This window comes from Myodes glareolus, chromosome 3 (genome assembly GCF_982192425.1).
Source record: "Myodes glareolus chromosome 3, mMyoGla1.1, whole genome shotgun sequence".
Lineage (NCBI taxonomy): Eukaryota > Metazoa > Chordata > Mammalia > Rodentia > Cricetidae > Myodes > Myodes glareolus.
The window spans coordinates 84,860,058-84,881,580 of NC_142028.1; the positions used below are offsets into that span (position 1 = coordinate 84,860,058).

Consider the following 21,523-nt stretch of genomic DNA (forward strand, 5'->3'; position numbering starts at 1 on the left):
CTCTGAGCCCACCAGCTTCCTGGGGAGCTATGGCCTACAGAGTGCTACTCCAAGACCAGCTTGCTGACTCACAGGAAAGGGGGTGCTATGAGCAGCACCTGTGCCTCAAAGAAGGCCCTCAGGGCCTGACAGCAATGCCCAACCTGAATGGGGGAGTAGAGGGGAGCTTTGGGCTTTTAGTAAAACCTAAAAAAGTGAACTGAAGTTGAGAGATTGTGAGCTCTCGAGGGTCTCCAGCATCCTTTCACTTAGCCCCTTTGGGATGCCAGTTTCCAAAAGCCAGTTCCTGTCTTGTTTCCATCACTGCTAGAACAACAGGGCGCTTCTGGTATAACTGCACCCGCACAGGGGTCCTTCTAAGAAGCACCCCCACTTTCACCAGGTGCTCCAACTCTGAGAGCTCAGCTCAGCTCAGCTCAGCTCACACCTGTACTGGGACCACAAAGGGCTCGTGTACCTTCACGTTCCCCAGGAAGAGGTCAGAGCAGCAATAGCTCCCACAGCAGTGCTGACCCACAGCACAGCCAGGTGTCAGGACAGGCAGAGGGAAAGGTGGTCTCCCAGCATGCGCAGCAATCAAAAAAGCAAGGCATTCGATCCTGTGCTCTCCTGAGGAACATGCCCACCTGACCCAGAAATATAGCACAGAAGCCCCACCCAGCGGCAAAGAGTCTATCAACCATGGGGGCAAAGGATGCACCAATGTCCTTTGCCTCTGTGATCACATAGAGGCATCAAATACTTGAAGAATGAAAGACTAGACAGACTAAATATGAGACAAACATCTGTGATGACCCACAGGTGTGGTTTTAGATAAACAGTTCTGATATATTGAGACAGTCTTAATATGAAACGGTTGTTTAAAGGAACATGCATCTCAGGGCTTGAGAAGGTCTTGAATGGGCAGCTCAGAAATAAAGAAGTCTTTCAATAGAGTGTGGCTAAACCCCCTCCCAGAAATACAGATAAGACTCTCGCAATTAGAAGCAACCAGCTGTATACAAAGGCCCAGGGCCCATGCTGAAGCCACCCCCTCTGGAACCTCCTTGCTTATCCTTGGCTAAGCAAACAGGAGTCTTCACAGATAAAGCAGAGGTCAACTGTAGACTCAAAGGCCTGATAAAAATCACCCACAACCCTGAATTACAGAGCCAAATAATACAGTGTTTCCACACAGGGAAATGTGATGATCAGAACCAGGGGGCCTTCCGGCATACCAGCACCCCACCAAGTGTACTGGATTCCAGACCACGCCCTGTCCCCACCACTCCACAATTCCCCTAAAACAAGCAAAACCTGGGCAGAGGTTTCCGTGAGTCTCAGGAGTTAGCAGAAAGGCTGGGTCAAGTGAAGAATGAGACTTTCACTACACAACACTGAGGACACTTCACGTGTGAAGTTCTGTCGATATGTCAAAGGCCCACTTCAGAAAAGAAAGACAAACACCTCAGCTAGGGCTCAAAAGGAGCAGTGAACCTGGACTGGCTCTGAGGGCATCAGGACCTCAGTGAGCTTCAAGTGTATTATACCACACACAGTTGGACCTGGAAGGGAGGCAGCCTCAATAAACACGAGTTAGGTATCCATTGCAGGGAAGGCTCAGAGTGTTGGGGACTAAATCTACCAGCAGTCCCTGCTCCCAACAACTCAAAGGTGTCTTCAAGAGGGGCAGCGGTGCTGCATGTCTTTAATCCCAGCACTTGGGAAGCAGAGGCAAGCAGATCTGAGTTCGAGGCCAGCCTGGTTTACCAAGTGAGTTTCAGGACAGCCAGGGCTGTTATACAGAGGAACCCTGTCTATTTTAAAAAAAAAAAAAAAAAAGCAGCAACTTAGAGCTACGCGGTGATGGTATATGCTTTTAATCTCAGTACTTGAGAGGCGGAGATGAAAGCAGAGGCAGGCGAATCTCTCTTTGAGTTCAAAACCAACCTAGTCTACAGAGCCAGTCATAGGACAGCAAGAGCTTACACAAAGAAGCCCTTTCTCAAACAAGTTTCTTAGAATTAAGGGTTAAGTGACACTTTATCTAAGGTAAAGTGAACCCGACTCCTCCTAGAGGAAGAAAGAATGAGAGAAAGTGCGCCAAGCAGAGTCCGTGCAAAGGTCCTGAGGCAAGAGGCTGGCCAGTCTTAGGCTTAACTACAGCCTGGAAGTTCTAGCTAAGTCTCAAGAGTTTAAATTCCAGCCCAATAACAGTCATACTGTTTAGTTCAACACATTCTATGCTGCTCTTTTTCCTTCCCATTAGGTAAGTCCCGCTGCACCTCTGCCTGCTGTCCACCTTTCTGTTTCCACCGTGTCTTCCCGAACAAGAGTCTCTGATTCCTGAGCAGTTTAGGGCACACCCTAACTCTTCACTAGCCACCGCTCCCCGCATCTCCAGAGCAGGCTGGGAAGGGACAGGGGAGGACTTACTTGTCTCCTAACAGAGAGAAAAGAGCAACTGCAGGCCAGTAAAGAAGTCATGCTAAGAGCAGAACTCCCCGCTCAACCAACCATGCAAATGAACAGAGCCTCGGCTCACAGGCTATCCTTCCAGGACGGACAGGACAGGGCATGAACAGAGCCTCGGCTCACAGGCTATCCTTCCAGGACGGACAGGGCAGCCCAGGGACGCAGCATGACTTCACCAGCCCTAAGGACACAGAATGTTCTGGGGACATACAGATGCTTCTGACCTGAAGGCGCTTGGCTCCTGTGGCTGTCCCCATTTTCCCTACTCAACTAAAAACAAACTTCAGGAGAAAATGAATCAAGTTTTACTAGCTTCCCTATTTACCCAGGACTGCAAGTCTATCAGCTGGGAAGCCTTTAAAATAACTCTCCTGGCACCAACACTTCCTTTCCTTACTGGCCACTCGCCGCCCACAGCACACACACGGGAGCCCGAGCTTGAAAGAGGAACCCCAAATCCAGAACACACTCCTTTCATCCCCACTTCTAACTGTTCCAGAACAACTCCAGCCAACAGAAACGAAGACCAGGAACAATGCCTACCTCAGCCCTTACTCTCTGACTCTAGAAACAGGTGCTATGCATCTTCCACGGTTCTCTCGCTCCTCCCGAGCAGCCACTGCAAAGCGAATGCATTTCCACTTTGCAGATGAGGACACTGAGTTAGAATCCAGAGAAGAGCAGAGCAGAGGGCCTGACGAGGATGGGCACCACGTCAGAAACTTCCAAACACCCCGTGTCCATCAGACACGACAGGCAAAGAAAACCATCTCCTCAATCACACCAAGAACTGTAAACGTGAACTGAAGGCTAAGAGCTGTATACTCTAGGCTGGCACTTCAGCCTAGAGACTGTAGTATGATAAGCAGAACTCAAGAAAATGGGGATGGGAAGAACAATTTCACAAGTGTCCCCTGACTTCCACACGCATTGGAAAACAAATAAAATGTAAAACATCATGAAGATAGGGCCACAAGAAAACCACCAGAGTAGTGTCTGTACTGCCGTTCCATGCTGCTGTATGGCACCAGAGGCACAGGGGCCCAGTGCTGCCTTCCCAGACCGGAAGGCCCACGCTAGCCGCAGCTGCAGGTTGGCACAGGTCTCAGCCCCTCACTCCCACCAGGCCGTGAGGCAGTGTAAGTGAGGCCTGGTACAGGAGCACTCTCCAGATGAAGCTCAGCCCCACAGCATAAGTTCACAGAACAGAGTCGGCGGGAACAGGGAAGTGTGCGGAGACTCAGAAGCTCGGATCTCCTCATTCCTGTATCCCAGGGACTGGCTCAACGCTCCCAGTACTGTTAAGGAAGGTTTGCTCCACTGCAAATCAATCTCCTGCATTATATTTTCTCTGGCTTGTTGTTCCAGCTTCTAATCCCATAGATGCATCTGCTTTCTTACTCATCTTTCTCCCAAGCAAGAGGCTGCTCCTCCCTACCTTGCGCAGCCACCGCCCTTCCCCATCCTGAGCCCCAGTACCTGGTACCTCAACTTCCCACAGCCAGAAAGCAGAACCTCCTGTGGAGAAAAGCACACTGCACAATCTCAGGCTGTCACTTAACACTGGGTACCAACACAGAAAGAAACACTACAAAAATCTCCACCCTTTCCCATGCAAACTGGCATCTCCAGGACCCCTCCATAATTCATTTACATGATTTCCCGGATGGATTCAGTCTGTTAGCTTATCATTTCTAAACTATAGGACAAGAAAATCCTCCAAATAGCTAGTTATGGTTGTACGCAATCTGGAATCCCAGAATTTGGGGGGCTATAGCATGAAGATGGTGCATTTGAGACAAGACTCTGTCTCAATGAGAGCACCTCACACTGCAGAGATGGCTCAAGAGGTCAAAAGCGATGGCTGCCTAGCACCCACATGGAAGTTCACAACTATCTTTAACTCCAGTTCCAGGGAATCTGACACTCTCTCCTGACCTCCCTGGGCACCAGGCATACACATGGTACGTAGACATATATATATATATATATATATATATATATATATAGGCAAATCAGTTACACACATAAAATAAAAAAATAAATAAATCTTTTTCTAAAAAAATGAGAGTGCTGGTCATGTACTGTAACACACACACTTACGCCCAGTCCCTGAAAGGCAGAGAGAGGCAGAACTCAAGTGAGTCTGAGGCCAGCCTGGTCTGCATACTAAGTTTGAGATGAGACCAACCAGTATTATACAGTGAGACCCTGCAGAGAGGAGGGGGAAAATAAATGAGAAAACACAAACGCCCAAAAAGGTGAAAGACTGGAGAAACCCTCGAGGAGAGTTAGGGACCAATCACTTCCAGCTAAGACCCAGACTCTTACAGCAGAGATAATACACCTCCTTCAAGAAAGGAGGGACTTCTAGGCAGCCCTTAGCAAAACCCACGGTGGGCTCTCCGTCCAAGCCCCTCCCACCCTACAGAAAGCCTTCCTGGATTATTTGCCTTCAAAAAAAAAAAAATCACAATTTAAATACTGAGCATCTTCACTTTCCAAACCATGGAGAATTAGGGAAAGGGGGGAACCACGTCTGTTTCTATTTGAAACTGTCAAAATTAGCATTCAGTAATTAAAAATCACACCCTTTCTCTTAATAACCTAAGCAGCATGATACAATCAGGTTGTGCCAACTCTTTAATCTAATTGACTAATTACAGATTTTAATTTAGTCAGTTACTGAACAACTGTTGACAATTTGTTTTCATTAGGGACAGAACAGAATAAATATTTAGGCTTTCCGTCACAAAGACTCCTGCGATGGGCTCTCCATCATGACCCCAACTTGAGAGTGACAAGCGCTGGCTCCATCGGCATCCTCAGGCACAGGTACCCACGCAGCTCCCCAGCCACCTCCCAGCACACCCTGCACCCAACGCCCCTAACTCAAGCCTACATGCATGCAGCAGCCTCCACTCCCAAAAAAGACAGACAATTCCCAAATTCACACGAGTCATTCAAGAAGTGGCAAACACTTAAACGTTGTGGGAAAAAAAAATAAATTCAATGCTACATGTCACTGGCTTTTAAGTAACAAAATAAGCTAACAGTCAAAATAGGTTTATCCGCATTTGTCTCACTGAGAAGCGAACTGTCACTGACATTTTTTCGAGACACTCATTTACAGGTTTGGGTAATAAAACAATCCAATTTTTTTCAGAGAACAGTTCTCCCCAAGGACCCATCTCCCAAAGTCATCCCATAGTTTGTCAATGCAGCAGAGGCTCAAAGGCTAAGAGTGGAGCCCTTGGAGCAAGTTCTGACCCCTTCACTAAAGAAGACCACAGCCATGGGCTCCTGGCTTCTCTTCTTTGGGCCTTGATTTCCTCATCCAAGAAATGGGATCGTAACAGCCCCTGCTTTGTAGAGTATTGAGGGAATTAAATATCACTCCCTCGCACACTGTGTAAATGGAATAAATGTTCAATAAATACTGGTCACCAGTATTTCAAAGGCTGCCCTATTTCCCTCGCTATCCTCAAGATACATAAGCCACAGTCTAGAAAGAAGACAGTGACCAACTGACAGCATTTAGCAACGAGGTCTGTTAACAAAGCTAATTTGGGGACTTCACTGTCCCCTGATCCAGTTCCTCTGAGAAGTACCAGCTCAGATGGGCAAAGAACATGGCCCTTTACCTTTCTGAGTCTGCCAACAGCCAGCCCTGTACTTTCTGCACGTGGGCCCTCGCTCAGAGAATCTCAGGGTCCCTGTCAGAGACAATTCTGCATTCTGACTTTCCTGAGCCAGAACTAAGCTGGACAGTGCCACCAACACTGTTGGTCAGTGGGGAACACCAATCAGAAGCTGAGGTCGTCGGCCTAATAATTCCAACTGACCTCTAGATAACTCCACTGGGAAAGTTTGTGGGGTCACTGCTCATCTAAGCTCAGCGGGACTCAGGTCTGCCCTGCTAACAGTGTCTCTGCTCACTACAACTGTACCAGCCTATTAACTCACGCTGGCTCCCTGGAGCTGCTAAGAAGCCCTGACCAGCATCGACATCATTCTTACTTCCTGTTGCTTCATTAAAATCAATGGTGACTGCAGCTTGGAACAGGGGGCCCACACCTGTACTCTCAGGATAAGGAAAAGCAGAAGGAACATGAGCACAGGGCCGTCCTAGCCTACACAGAGAGATTCTGTCTCAAAAGCAAGTACGACGAATGGTGCCGCCGGGTTGAGAACAGCCATAGCACTTGCCTGGGATGCTCAAGGCCCTGAATTCAATCCCTGACCCCACCAAAATAATTAATTAATGATGACTCGGTATGTGTGATGTCCTCATGAATAAAAAATGTTCAAGCATGTAGTCCACAAGGGGTAGCAGGGAACAAATGAAAGGGGCCTTGCAAGGAGAAAGAGGAACCCCTCCCTGGGCTAGAGACGGTGCAGCCACTAAGGGCTAGGCTCACAACCAAATCATCAAGGATCCCTTCCTGCAAGTGACACTGGCATTTTCTTCTAAGATGAGAGTGTTAAAAACCAGCCAGTCCCTCATCCCACACTGAATCCAAGAACTAATCAGGAACCCTAGCCCATCCCTCTCAGGACTGCTCCAGAGCCCAGCACAGTATGGGGTGATGTTTGCTGTCGTGGCTTCTTTATTGCTGCTGTTTTTGTAAGGGGGTACTTTGTTTTGACGTTTTGAGACAGGGTCTCACTGTATCCAGGATGGTCTAGAACTCACTATGTAGGCCAGACAGCCTCACACTCATGGAAATCTACCTGTCTTAGCCCTCTTAGTGCTAGGATTGCAGGAGGATACCACCACACGTGACGGCAACATGGCGTGGCATGGCAGCAAAGAGTACATTAGGAAAAAGAAAATCTGGGACTAGGTGCTATCTCAGGGGTGAGTGGAGCGTTTGACTCACATGCACAAAGCCCTGGGTTTGATCCTCATCACTGCATACACCAAGCACACCAGGGCCTGCCTGCAACCCTAGCAGTCAGGTGGAGACCGGAGGACCAGCAGTTCAAGGTCATCCACACATATACAGCCAGGGTCAAGACCAACCAAGGATACATGAGACCGTCTCAAAATGAGAAAGAAACGGGAACGATTGAACTGAAGGCTATTTATTTTCAACATTATCCAATCACTCCAAATACTTCTATTTTCTCATCCACAAAGTAAGAATGAAAACAAAATCTAACTCAGAGGATTGCTGTTAGGAGATAAAACCTACAAGAAAACGGTATATGGCATACAGTTAGCATTCAATAGCTATTTGTACTCTTAGTTCTTTATTTAGAAATAAGAACTATGTCCTGCCCCCTACGTACTCAGAAGAGAACAGAATGAGAACACTTTTTTAGATGGGCATGGTGGGGCACACCTTTGATCTCATTACTCAAGAGACAGAAGCAGACTACCTCAGAGTTCAAGGCCAACGTGGTCTACATAGTAAATCCCAAACCAGCCGGGATTAAGACCCTGCCTCAAGATAGATAGACAGACAGACAGACAGACAGACAGAGAGAAGAAAGCTTGAGTGTCAGCATCCATTGTAAGTGCTCAGTAAACACTTGTGTCCTTCACTAAATAGGGAATTATTAGCAAACCATAATGCCATCATTTAGTAATTTGTCCCTCACCATGAAACTGCCATCTGTACTGCCTAGGGTTCCAAGCACCCACAGAGGATTGCCTCTCTCTAAAATCAAGAGATGTCATAGGTGAGCACTGTGATTTCCACCCAGTTCCCTTTGACGAAGATGCTGCCAGCAAAATAATGCCCAAGAAAGTATGTGGCGACAGTCAACTAGATTTAAGTTCATTTTCTGTAGCTTGGGGTCAGAATCGACCGGAGCACTCTGGTGATCAAGTTTTCTGCAATTCCCTATTCCACACATTAGCTCACTGACAGAAATTCACCATGGTATTTAAAGTGGCAGCCATCACAACTAACTCAAATTGTATTGGCTTCCCTGTTGCCGAAACGCTCTGCTGAAGCCATCAATTGGCCAATTCGGAGATAACGTGGTGGCTGAAATTCCCTGTCATGTTGTAAAATCCCTTTCGAAGCGGCTCATGGCTTGCAGATCCTCAGCAGAACCAGTGCCCGGAGCCTCGGCCAGCACCGCCTCGTGTAACCCAAGTGGCAGGCAGGCAGAGCAGGAGCTGGCAGGAGACGCTGCCAGAGAAGGGCCTCCAGAGAGGGGATAACATTTTCTACTGGACGCTGTCTAAAAGACAGTAAGAAAAGACCAGCCACGCGCACACGCCTGACACCACGCCTGCCCACTGGGCATTTGCCCCCTTAACACAGGCCAGGTAGCCAAAGCCACCGGCATCACTCGGCCTCTCGGGAAGAAAGCTGCTAGATTCCTGAAGGATGCACACAAGCCAGCCGCATAGGTAGACAGTGTCTAGAGCCAGTGCCTACCACAGGCACCCGGGCCCTGCCTGCACTCACAAACCAGCAGGGTTACCACCCTGCTCTAAGCTTCAATTTCCCCATCTGGAACCTTAGAAGTTCCTTCTTGAACAGGACTCCATCATCCGATGGCCGACTCAAACACGAAACAGAATTCTCAAAGAGACCCCAAGCCAGCAGAGGTAGTGGACACCAGCAATCCCAGGACTGGAAATGTTTGGCCAAAGTCAAGACCAGCCTCTGCTACATAGGGAGTTTAATGCCAACCTCAAGACCTAAAACTAAAAGGAAAGAGGAGAGGGGTAAACCATTACAATGACTCAAAAAGCTACGGAGAAAAAAAAAAAAGCCAGTCCTGATTTCAGATCACTGTCTGCCTCCCACTGAAGAACAAACCACAGCACAGAAGACACAAATGTCTTGCCCCAGGTCAAGAAAAAGAATCAGTACTATACCCTGGCCATTCTAGTCCAAATCCACACACTGTTCTCAACACTGCCTTAAGTTTCCAACACCCAGGAAAACATGCCCACCAACTACTCCTGCCAGTCTGCTATTACCCCAGAGTCTTCCCCTCTCAAGTAGTCTTCTGAGACTGAAAAAGAAAGATGAAAGATCTCAAACTCCAAGGAACTCCAAGACAGAGACCTGGGAAACAAATAAAGCATAAGTGTCCCCTAAAACACAAAGAACAGGACACAAAGTCTGCCTCAAAACTGTGGAAAGAGCGGTCACCAAGAATGGGGATAGGGAATTTGGGAGGCTGGGTCAACCTGGATCACAGAAGGCACCGAGACCCTTTATTGGTATTCTACCTACAGCCACACCCTAGACACTGCTCAGACAATTCTCTCCATGAGGGAAGGATGCCCCCAACCTAAGACAGTCGGTAGGAACTGCCCAGGGCCAGTCACTCACAAATCCTTCCTTAAGAAGCCATTTTGCTCTGCCTCTGAGAAGTGAGACCATTTCCTCCCATGCCTGCCCACACCCCATCCCTCCAAGTGGGAGATACATTTATTCAGCATGCAACCAACACACACTGAGTGTCGCTGGGCACTTAACAGACTGAGTCTACAATAGCAAACTGCAGAACCAAAGGACCCAAGCGCCAAGTAGATAGCAAGCACCCCGAGATCCCTAGACCTGGTGGGGAAATGATTCTCCCTCGGCCCTCTAAAGTGGACATCATTTCCTTATTACAGATCTGGAAACTGAGGCTCACTCAGTGCTTATCACTTGACCTAAATCACCAGCCTGAAGGAACGGAAAGCCACACTCAGCACACCCTGGGCCAGTAATTATCAACCTTCAGGCTGAGACCTGCAGTGAGACAGGGTAAAGGCAGGGCACGTGCGGGCACGCGCGCGCGCACACACACACGCGCGCGCGCGCGAATAAATCACTGAACAGGGATTTCTAGAAGCAGCTCTCGTTTATGCTGTGAGACGCTAGATGCTTTAGCTGGTTTTTTTGTTTTTGTTTTTGTTTTTTTTTGTTTCTTTTTGGTAATTGCCAGCCATGACCCACTAAGTTGATTCAAGATACACTAACGGGTCACAACTCCCACTACAAAACAATACTTCACCATTTTCTGCCACCTGTCACTCTTTATTAAAGTGTCTTTAATACACTTAGTGCCAGGGCAAGGATCAGATCCTTCTCATTTCTCAGGGCACAGAGTCTTGCTCACTGACCTCAGATTTATTCAAGATGCCACAAAGCAGTCCCAAGACCGGAGGTGGCAGAGGAGGAGGCAAAGATGAAGTTTCAACCCTGAAGGATCCAGAGAAGGAAGGGGAGAAACTCCACCTTGACTGATAGCCTCCTTCTAGGCCACAAGTGACAAGTGAGTCACAGTACTACCAAGTTCCTGGAGGAAGGGGTCAGGAAGGGATGGCCCTGGCAGGTCTGTGGGAGGCTGCCCCATTCTCAACCAGCACTGACTATCAGAAGGACTTCCCAGATGCCGCCGAGACACCAAGCAGAACCACAGGGCAAAACCAGAGGCCGCAGGGAAAGAACGTATTCCAGGCTCCTAGAGGAGCAGAGGAAATGGGTACAGTGTGGGCTGGCAGCAGAAGAGGGCATCCAGGTGCCATCTCAGTTCATTCTCATGGGCAACAGACTGATGACGCCTCAAACCCCATCTCCTGTGGCTGCCTAGACCCCAGGGATCCATATAGCTAATCAACAGGTGAGCAAGTAAACGAAGAGGGAGGCCTCGCTGGCACACACCTTTCGCACGAAGACCCTTCTGCTCCCACCGTCAATCACAGAACAGCAGAACCTGGTAGAACCAGGACTTCCCAGAGCCAGGAAGAGCATGAGCATACACATATGCAGAAGTTAAACATGTGCAGAGCACACACATGTGCACAGTTTACAATGAGCCTGGCAGGAGTATGCACTTTAGTACATCTATCCTGTGTGTGACCCTAAGGCCATTTACTCCACGTGACAACCCTGACAGGTATGTCGCTTCAACTTCTCTTTACTGCTTGAGGAAATGGAGACATACAGGTTGATTTAGGTGCCCACGGTTCACACAGCTAGCAAGCAACAAGACAGTACAAGGCGAGAGATTATCTTGGCTCCTGCTTGGGTGTGCAGGAGTGAGATCTGTTGGAGATGGGATGGAGGGTGTGTGCATCTTTGTCCTCTGGGCCTTTTTGTTCTGTTTTAGCTACGTACGACCAGTGGCATCCAGTTCTACCATCTTCAGTCCTGGATGTTTCTACTGACATGTACTGCTCGCCCAGATCAGGAGACAGCACACCACTCTATAAGCACTGATCAGCTACCTCCAGCTCTTCAGCCAGCAAGCAGGGCAGACGCCCGGCAACTGTAGCCATTGTCATGTCCTAAGATCCCCTGGCCCATGGTCACCTAGGGGTTCACCTGAGAAGATACAGAGACAGAACTAGCTTCCTCAGCAACTCCCTTCACCAGCTCACCTGCCCCTTCAGCACCTTCTGACACTCCTCACAGAAGCAGAAAATCAGTTGAGTCCTTGGCACAAAGGTTGGCCCAGGACCCTAGCCCAGGGACTTCTAATCTACTGATCCCTATGCACACTGACATAGCACCACCAGCCTCCAGGGACAGCCCTTCCCGTAGCCGCCCATACAGTGGAGAGCAGGATAGGTCCTGTCCACATTTCACAGTGAGGAGGGCCACAAAACTAGCACAGTCATGGGGCTGACTTTCAGACCTAGATCCTAGACAGTGCCACCCACAGGCCCCTGGGCCTGCCTGCCCATTGGGTCCTGCGGCTGCTCAGGCAGGCGTGGTGCAGGAACACTCTGTCCCACACAGATAAGAGGCGGGGACACCTCAGGGGCCTTTATCACAGCCAGTTGTGGTCGGACCACCAGCTCTGCCCCCTCGTGAGGGTGCGGGGACTGAGACGAGGCAGCCTGAAGAGAAGGAACCTGGGACACATCCGAGAAGCCCTGACAGAGAAGGGTATCACTGGAAGCCATCAAGTGCACAGGAGAATCCTTCCAGAAGGGTCAACTTGCTCTCTCTCTGGAAACAGTGCTGCTTAAGAGTTTTCTGAGCCAACATCAGAACTACGAAGGACAATCAAACTCAGCAAGCACTAGCAGGGAGACGTTCTGCTTTATACGTGTGCATTCTCTCTCCTCACCCTCCCAGCCCCTCAGGAACCGCCATTCCTTAGCCTACAGGTAGGGTAACAGATGAACCCCAAGTCCATCTAGACAGAAAATAGCAAGCGTGTGCATGAAAAGCTAGATACAAGTCCGAGTCACCAGCCAGAGCTCAAACCCTTCCAAATCCAGAGGCTTCAAGCCCAAGAAAAAGAAAAGCATACCATGGAAAGACACATTCCCAACAACTCATCTCACCGAGGCCACGGAAAACCCATTACCCTGGCAAATCAAAAACAAACAACTGCAATTGTCTATCTTCTGTAAGCTCCCAGCAACATATACTAAAGAAGTTTATGTGAATCGCCTAATGCACTTGTGCCGTGGTCAGAATTACTACCGAGCTAAAGGAGATTAATTTTGCTAAATACTCTAAACCCTCAGACACTATTACAAAGACTACAGCTAGTATAACATTTCTGCTATCTTCGCTGACAGACCTCAAGCGCGTGCGTGCACAAACACACACCCCCACACACCCCGCTGCCACTTCTCTTAAGGGTTAAATACACACTCACACAGAAGATGAGGGTCCAGCGACACAGAGCCCACTGAAGAGCCCTCCTCCCTTACAAAACAGAGCTGACCTAAGGGACATAGAACTGGGTGTCTCCCAGCTCTCTTCAAGTGTTGGCTGGCACAGAGCTAACTCTCGGTCCAAGTTTGCAAATGCTTAGCTAACAAAGATGGCATTATGCAAAAGGCTGCTGCACACTGCTGGTCTGGGAGTTCAAATGAAGTGACCACTGCCAAAAACTTTGTTTGGGTCCCCACTGTCCTCCCGCTCCACCTCCCGCCTTAAATAAAGGGCAAGGATTTGCAATTTGGGGTCTTGCTGCCACTTGAAACCCATTACGGTGGCCACATTGCCTGGGTTCTGGCAAAATGCAATTCTAGTTTCTCATTTAATGTTTAATTAGCTACTAACAGAGGAGTCTGGCAGCCTCTGGGGGCAAGAGGAACTCCAGAAGACAGGGTAGGAGCCCTAGGAGGGGACTCAATACAAAGTATGAGCTGGGGAAAGCTTGGGGGGGGGGGGCGGCGACAGTGCATATTTTTGCCGTTTGAATCTGCCACACAAGGGTGCCAAGGGTCAAACCCAAAGGCAAGCCTTAAACCTGCCAGGACCTCTGGCCAGATAGCTAAGCTGGCTTATCGCAGAGGATAGCACTTTCCCAGATCCTTAGGAGCCCAGCTGCAGGCACCCGCTGCCACCTCTCATCACCCACTTGCCAGTGGGCCCTGGCAGCCAGACACGGCCTGCCCCGCAGGAACCTCAGCTCAGCATATCCAAGGAGAGCCCTCTCAAATATCACTTTGCTATTTCAAACCCACCAAGGACACTGGACCCCTGCCACACAGCCACAAATACCTCAGCTGCTGTCCACACCCACGACTCAGGCACTTCCCCCTCTGCTAACCACCTCTTCCCAAGAAGGGGGGCAGCGGTGCACACTGAAAGGGGCCCAGGTCTTCAGAACGGGAACACTGAGACAAGCAGGGAAATCTGACCAAGGTCACAGGTATCCGTGTCCACAACAATGCCCAAGTTGTTCACTGTGCGAAATAGGGGTCTAGGCTTTTTGGAGCAATAATCCATGAACCTCCTAAAATCATGAACAAAGTCTCCTTTACGAGGACACATGAATTTTCTGGAATAAAAGGTCTGTAGTTTTTATCTCTTTACTTCTGGCAAAAGCAAAGAGCCACTTCAACACAAGAAACCCCCTTCTATGGGTCAGGTCTCACCTGGCCTGGGACTAGGCAGTCCTCCTGACAGGGGCTTCCTTTTAATTCTCTTAAGTCATGTCTTCAGAGAACAGCTAAGGGCCACAGAGCAGGTTCCAGGCACACTCTGGTCAAGCGCAAATACCCCCTACCATTTCTCAAGGTGCCTGCACCAGGAAAGTACAATCAATACTGACAGGTGGAATTCAAAACACTGGGCATTTTAGCCTCAGCTCCACCACCCCCTAGGCTTTACAACCAAGTTGCCTGGCCATGGCTTCATCTGTAAAATGGGAGTGAGATTTAAAAATAAACACCAGCCAACAAGGCAGCTACACACTCTGAAAGTGTGCCACACAACGCCAAGCAGCCACCCTCGGCAGCATCTCCAGCACCTGAGAGCCACTGTGGGGCCAACCTACTCTGCTCTTTTCCTGCTACCAAAAAAGACAACACAGCAGCTGTTGCAGGACAAGGGCTACTAGGCGTCTGATTAGGCAAAGATACTTCTCTCCATCCAGACCCACCCTAGAGCCCCACACAGAGAAGGGATCAGAGCAACTCTGCACCCAGAGTATGAGACATGCAAACACCTGAGAGTGTTCATTTACAAAGGACAAGAATAGACCAACCTGTCAAGAGAAAACCCAGAGGGAGCCCCAGTGGGGTCTTGTGGGCTTTCCCTATCACTCTAAGAGGCATTATTAAACCAGGGGAGAACAGCACAGACAGCATGCAAGGACCCAGCCACTCCTCCTGTGACCCCAGGTACTCCTGATTTAGGGCAAACCCATTCTCAAAAAAGACTACTCTAAACACAAAACCCCTAGCACTCCGTGTACACGTAGCAAACACCAGGGTCTTTAGGCTTCTAAATGAGCTAGGAAAACCCAAGCCTCCAGGTGTGGGGCAGAAAATAGACAGTGACTCAAATAAAAACCCACCAGATCAAGGACAGTTTAAACCGCCTCCCAAAATCCACACATCTGGCCTTGACCTGGGGGGTGCCTTCCCAATCACCCAACCCTTGACCCTGCCCACCTTGGGAGGAGATGGCCTGCCAAGATGACACTACCTCGGTCTAAGAGCCAGGATCCACACCTTCCATCGGAGCTGTGGCGGCTCCTCCCTGCCAGGCAGACAAACAGGTATCCCAGACACTTCTTCCCGTACTCTGAGGATCTTTGACTCTCCACAGCACACCACCCAGGACCAGTGAACACTGTCCATGTCTAAGAAAGACTCACAGCTAGCTAACTGACATCAAAACTGCCGCTTGCTCAAGATGATCGGCAGAATCCGTCATCTAAAGAACATCTCCCAATAGTCTATGAGTTTTCCTGGTCTAGGCACTCTCCCCGCAAACCACCTGTGTTCCCCCTATTTCATTCCTTTACCCCACTGGTGTGCGCTTGCTATGTATACAGCCTTAGGGGAGCTAGGAGATAAACAGTTCCCAGCCTAAACCATTGGCTATAGCCAGAAAGGCTAATCTAAAAGAGTTAGCCAGGATCATGCAAGCAAGCAATGCCTGCTGTGGGTCTGTGCCAGACAATATTAGAAGCATGGACTCTGGTGTTAGCCTAGCTGTGTGCACACTCTAACTCTACCATTGTGATTAACCCCCCTGCACCTCAGTTTTGTAATGATTCAGCCCCACAACATGGCTGACACTTCTGGGTTTCAGGGCCACGCAAGGGTGGACAAGACTTCAGGCAGAAGTACCTAGTGGCCCCAGAAATCTTAAAGGACCCTGTGTGACGCATGTGCAGCATGGTTGCATCATCTACGTATAATGCAGCTGTGTGAGCCCTTGTACACATGTGTGAGCTCCTCCATCATACCATGCCATCCCCCTAAGCACATGCGCTAGGCAACCCTTAAAAGCTGGAGGCGCCATCTACAGGACGCGCTAGGCCGCGTGCGTGCGCTCACTGTCTCTCTCTGTCTGTCTGTCTGTCTGTCTGTCTCTCTCTGTCTCTCTCTCTCTCCACCGACCTTCACCAGGCCTCCAACAGGGTCAATGGCAGAGTAAACGAGCAGTGCATGATTAGTACACTGCCCAGCACACGGCAAGTGCTGACATAGCGCACAGGTGGCCTTTACAGACACTGAAGTGGAATGATCACCAAATGCAGACACTGATTGTAGGTGTACTCGCAAGCTGTGTGCATGGTGGCTGATGCCTATAACCCCTGCTACTCAGGAAGCCGAGGCAGGAGACTCGAGAATTATAACACAGGGAGACCCAGTCTCACACACCGACAGATAGACAGAGAAAACTACATTCTAGGCAAGAACAGAAGGAGCTACTGGGGGCCAGAAAGATAGCTCTGCAGGTAAGAGACACACCTGAGCTCAATCCCCAGCACACCAGTTAACCCAATGAGAGACACAGGAATAGAAAAAGTAGATGAAGAAATAAGAATAAACAGAAAAGCAACTATAAGCCTTTGGTATCTCTTCCTTCTTTTTGCAGTGCTGGGGAAAATCCTAGGGCCTTACAACAGCGAGACAAGTCCTCTCCCACCAAGTTACATCTCCAGACTAATGGGTATTTCTTCATTTACCAGGTATTCCTCTGCTGCCACCCTTCCAACTGAATGTTATCCTTAATTACTTCAAAGTATCCACTTATAAAGCAGGGCATGGTGATGCACACCTTTAATCCTAACAGGAGGCAGAGGCAGGCAGATCTGAGTTCTAGGTCAGCCTGGTCTACAGAGTGAGACCACGGCTGGGGGGAGTAGAGTAAAAAGAAATATCTTCATTCAATCACATTGTTCCATCTCCCTCATGACATTACTCAGGTCACAAGACACGTCAGAGTGATCCCAATTTAAGGGAAAAAAAGGAGTTGAGCTGCAAACCTATGACTCATGAGCCCCCAACTAGTATGACCTCATCTCTTAGCAGCATCTTCTAAGTGCCATGCCAACCTCAGCAATCTGCAGGGTTCTACTGCCATTCCTAACCGTCACTGACTGCTAACTGACGTAACCCATCAGTACCGCTGCCATCTTGCTTCGAGATGCAAAACCACAACTTGCTGGAGAAAATCTCAATGCTACTTACTAGAGCACCAGAGCTGACTGAAAATCCTAAGTGTCTATCAAAAACTGGCTTGTGGAATTAGAAGGTGGAAGGAACTCAATGACCAAGCACTTGCCTGGTACACGCGGGGCCCTGACTTTGATTCCTGGCATGGGGACAGGATTTTGAAACAGGTACTCCTGCCCGACCTTCTTCCCTAAAATGAAACCATCTGCAATGTAGACAGACTAACAACATAGGTTTGGCCATTTGTAATTATCTGGGGGGGAGGGGGAGGGCAAGCTTTCTGCAAGGTAGAAGGGAACGGTCAAGTTCACTGGCTGCTGGACCACTCGGCATCGGGCAAGACCCGGCTCAGAAGTTTAGCCCTATGGCCATCATTGCCACTCATCGTCCCAGAACCACGTCATGACAAGTGAAGCAGTCACCTCTCCCTCCCTGTAGAGCGAAAAGTTCACCAGGCTAGAAGGGCCACTCACCAGCTTCTCTTCCTCAGCCCCGAGAGGACACATGAACTCGTCACATCCCTGAGCACTCGACTCCAGCGGCATTCGCTTTTCTTTCACAACCAAAGCCCACCGCACTAACCACTCAGGAGGACGGTGAGCCCAGTCTCTGACTCCTGCTACAGGACCCATTTTCACCATGACAACAGCCATGGAATTGAATCTGACCATCTATGGAACTCACCCAGATGGGATTTGGTCTTCTAGACCGGTTTCGAAATTAGCAACCAGAGGAGGCAAACAACCCGACCAAGAACGAACCTGATGCTGTTCATCATTCCCATACCTAGAACATGAGGACCATGCATGTGTGTGCTACAAATGTCTGTACACACTCAATGTGCAGTGCCTACTGGAAGAGGTGAAAGTCTTCCTGGTACCACCCTTTCCTCACTCCATCCTTCCCAACCTGACAGATCCTAACCACCTATTTCATCAGACCATAAAGTCTGGTCCATCCAACCCAGGTTGGTACAGTATGAATTTAAAATAAAAAACCATATACCCATGGAAAATGAACATCACAGATACCTTCCCTGTAATGGTTTCATGGACCTTAAATTTAACCAGGTAGACAATCAACACTAGGGCAAAAGACCTGATGGCCTGGTAAAATTAACTACTTTCAAAGGAAAAAATTGAGCTGGCCATGGTGGCTATAATCTCAGCACTAGGGAGGCTGAGGTAGGACTGCTGAAAATTCAAGGCCAAATTGAGCTACATACTGAGTTCTAAGGCCAACCTAAAATACGGCGCAAGACATTGTCTGTCCCATCCCTGCCCTGAACCCCTGTGGGCTGGCAAGATTGGTGAGACAGTAACAGTGCCTGCCACCAAACCTGAGGACCCGGGTTTGAACCACAGGCCACACATGGTGGGAGAAAGAATGCAGACCCACAAGTTGCCCTCTGACCTCCACTCCCAAGCTATCTGTCACACATATACCCAACTCAAATGTGTACACACGTGTGCACGCCAATAAATGTAACCTAAAAAAAGAGTATTAGGGCAAGGGATAGTAAGAGAACTTAGCACTTCACAGTACCCATCACCTGAGCAGAGTCCACGCTGTGTGTGACATGTACACCCCACGCTGTGTGCATATACACCCCATACTGTGTGTGACATGTACACCCCACGCTGTGTGCATATACACCCCATACTGTGTGTGACATGTACACCCCACGCTATGTGCATATACACCCCATACTGTGTGTGACATGTACAATGTACACCCCACGCTATGTGCATATACACCCCATACTGTGTGTGACATGTACACCACACACTGTGTGCATATACACCCTACACTGTGTGCATATACATATACACCCCACACTGCATACACACATAAACCCCAGTGTGACATATACACCCCACAATGTGTGCACGTATACACCCTACACTGCGTACACACATAAACCCCAGTGTGTGACATACACACCCCACACTGTGTGCACACATAAACTCCACTGTGTGCACATATACACCCCACGCTGTGATATACACACCCACACTGTGTGCACATATAGATCCCACACTGTATGTATATACACCCCACTGTGTATGACATACCACACATCCCACAGTGTGTGTACATATACACCCCACACTGTCTGTGCATATATAACACACTAGACTGCTCTCTGAAATTAACAGAGCTAAAAGTAGAGTTAAAGGCCATTCCACAGAACTGTTATTCAGCCACCCCTTTGAGTCCAAAACATAAATTTCACATTTCCTTTCTGTCTTTTTGGTTGTGGTCACTTTTCTTAAGCCAACCATGCTCAGTCCCCTCCCAGCTAACTGCCAACCAAACCCCACATGATTCTGAGCCTTCAAACACCATTTCTTTCTCCAGGTAGGTACCTACATCTCGCACATAACTGCAAAGTGATGAATACTGCCCCCAACTTCAAACATCGGGGAGGAAGGCACAGGGAGGCAGGCAACAGGAAGGGAGGTGGGAAGGGGAAGGGAGGCAAGGAGAAAATAAAGACCACTGCCAGTTGGCTGTGCACTCGCTTTCGATACTAAGAAGTTAGAGCCATTCAACCCTGTAATTATTGCCAGGATTAAAAATTTGTTACTCACATAATCATGAAAGGCTTTTGCTTCACTCGAATGTTCACAAGTGTCTCTCCTTTCAGGAGCTGCACAGTAAAGGTCCCAGAATACACTGCAAATAGAAAAACAAAGTAAGATCAGGTTACTAATTATTACTTGTGTACACAACGGGAAGTACAGGGTACATGGTACAGTACCAGGTCTCCTGAAGGCTCTACCCTACCTTACAGCACTCACTGGACAAACTGAGCCCCTAAGACAAGCAGATCCAACCTCGCCTGGCAGCTCCTCCACACTGGGCGCCTCACCTCAGTGACATGGCTTTGTGGTTAGTAGACACCAAAGTCTGGAAAGGTCAACACAACCCACCCAAGGGTGTCCACACAGGAATCTGGAAGGAGAGCCTGTCCATCTCATCTGTGTCCTTTTCACCCCAAACCAAAATGGCCACATTTTGTAAAAAGGTTAGGCTGGCAAAGTCAGGGCACAACTATGATTCATCTGCACAGAAATCTGGGTGACTCCGGTAATAAAGGGAACCTTATGGGTTCCTAATCCCACCCACCGAAGAATACTTGTCTGTGACTCAGAGAGGAAGGGAAGCTATGACAACCAAGCATCTTATCCTCTCTCACTGAGCCCAAGGGTCTCTTCAGACAGTGCTGTCCAGTACAGAATTTGGGGGTCGGGGGGAGGGAGTGTGTGGCACACCGCACTCCAGACTCTCCGTAATTCTATATGGTCACTCCAACATTCACAAGAACAGAAACACAAGTGGCTACAGAGTACTCTGCAAACACAGGGCCTTAGAAATACTCCATACCAGAACCAAGGCCCAGCCAGAACCAGCTTGAAGGACACAGTGGACACTGGAACTGAGGTCTGATCTGACTTGCAGGGCGGTCCTGGCGATCCCATCCCAGCCAGCTCCACTGTCACCAGGCAAGCACCACCCTCAAGGTGTGCCTATAACAAAACCCACCCCATCCGATCCGAGCCCCCGGAAAACAGCCAGCATTTGTTCAGTGTCAAAGCACACACAGTGAGAACTCTAACAATCCAGACTACAACTGCTCACAGCCACCACAACCTGAGCCCCAGCACAACAAGCCTTCCATTCCCGGAACAAGAACAGACCCCAGGAGCAACAGGAGAACCAGGCCTTGCGTAGCTGCAGAGGGAGGTTGGGGTCACTCTTCCCTCCTCCACAACTGCCCCCTGGAGCACCACACACAGCCGAATTTTGCAAGATGCCAAATTCCCAGCACCTTCAGAATAACTCTCACTCCCATGCCCAAGTTCCTACAAGATCCAGGGCCATCAGACCTGCCAATCCCATCCACACACTGGCCTCCAAAGCCAGCCACAACCAACCAACCTATCACCCACTCCCGCAGGTGGAATCCTTGCGCCACACCAGCCGCCTCCTCGGACCAGGCAGTTGGGAGGCTGGCAGAAGTCATTAAAAACTCATTTTCTCTGCACAAGTTAGAACAGACACTTCATCCTCCCGCTGTTCAAAGAGACTTGAGACAGTAACCTGAGCTGGCAGCCAGGTAAATGCTAACATCCCAACACTGCGTCTGCCTCAACTACACCATCTAAAGCCGTCCTGCTCCTTTTCCTTCTCAACAGGACGGGAAAGACTCCA

The 21,523-nt window shown here is 49.2% G+C and overlaps 1 protein-coding gene across 4 annotated transcripts in view; it reads right to left on the reverse strand.

The window, feature by feature from the left end:
- Ssbp3 (single stranded DNA binding protein 3) overlaps window positions 1-21,523 on the reverse strand; it is a 141,059-nt gene that overhangs the window by 117,241 nt on the left and 2,295 nt on the right. For all 4 annotated transcript variants that reach the window (XM_087904771.1, XM_087904770.1, XM_087904769.1 and 1 more), the window contains exon 4: window positions 19,900-19,984. In XM_087904771.1, coding sequence (XP_087760897.1) covers window positions 19,900-19,984 — 85 coding nt within the window. The remainder of the gene's footprint in view (window positions 1-19,899; window positions 19,985-21,523) is intronic.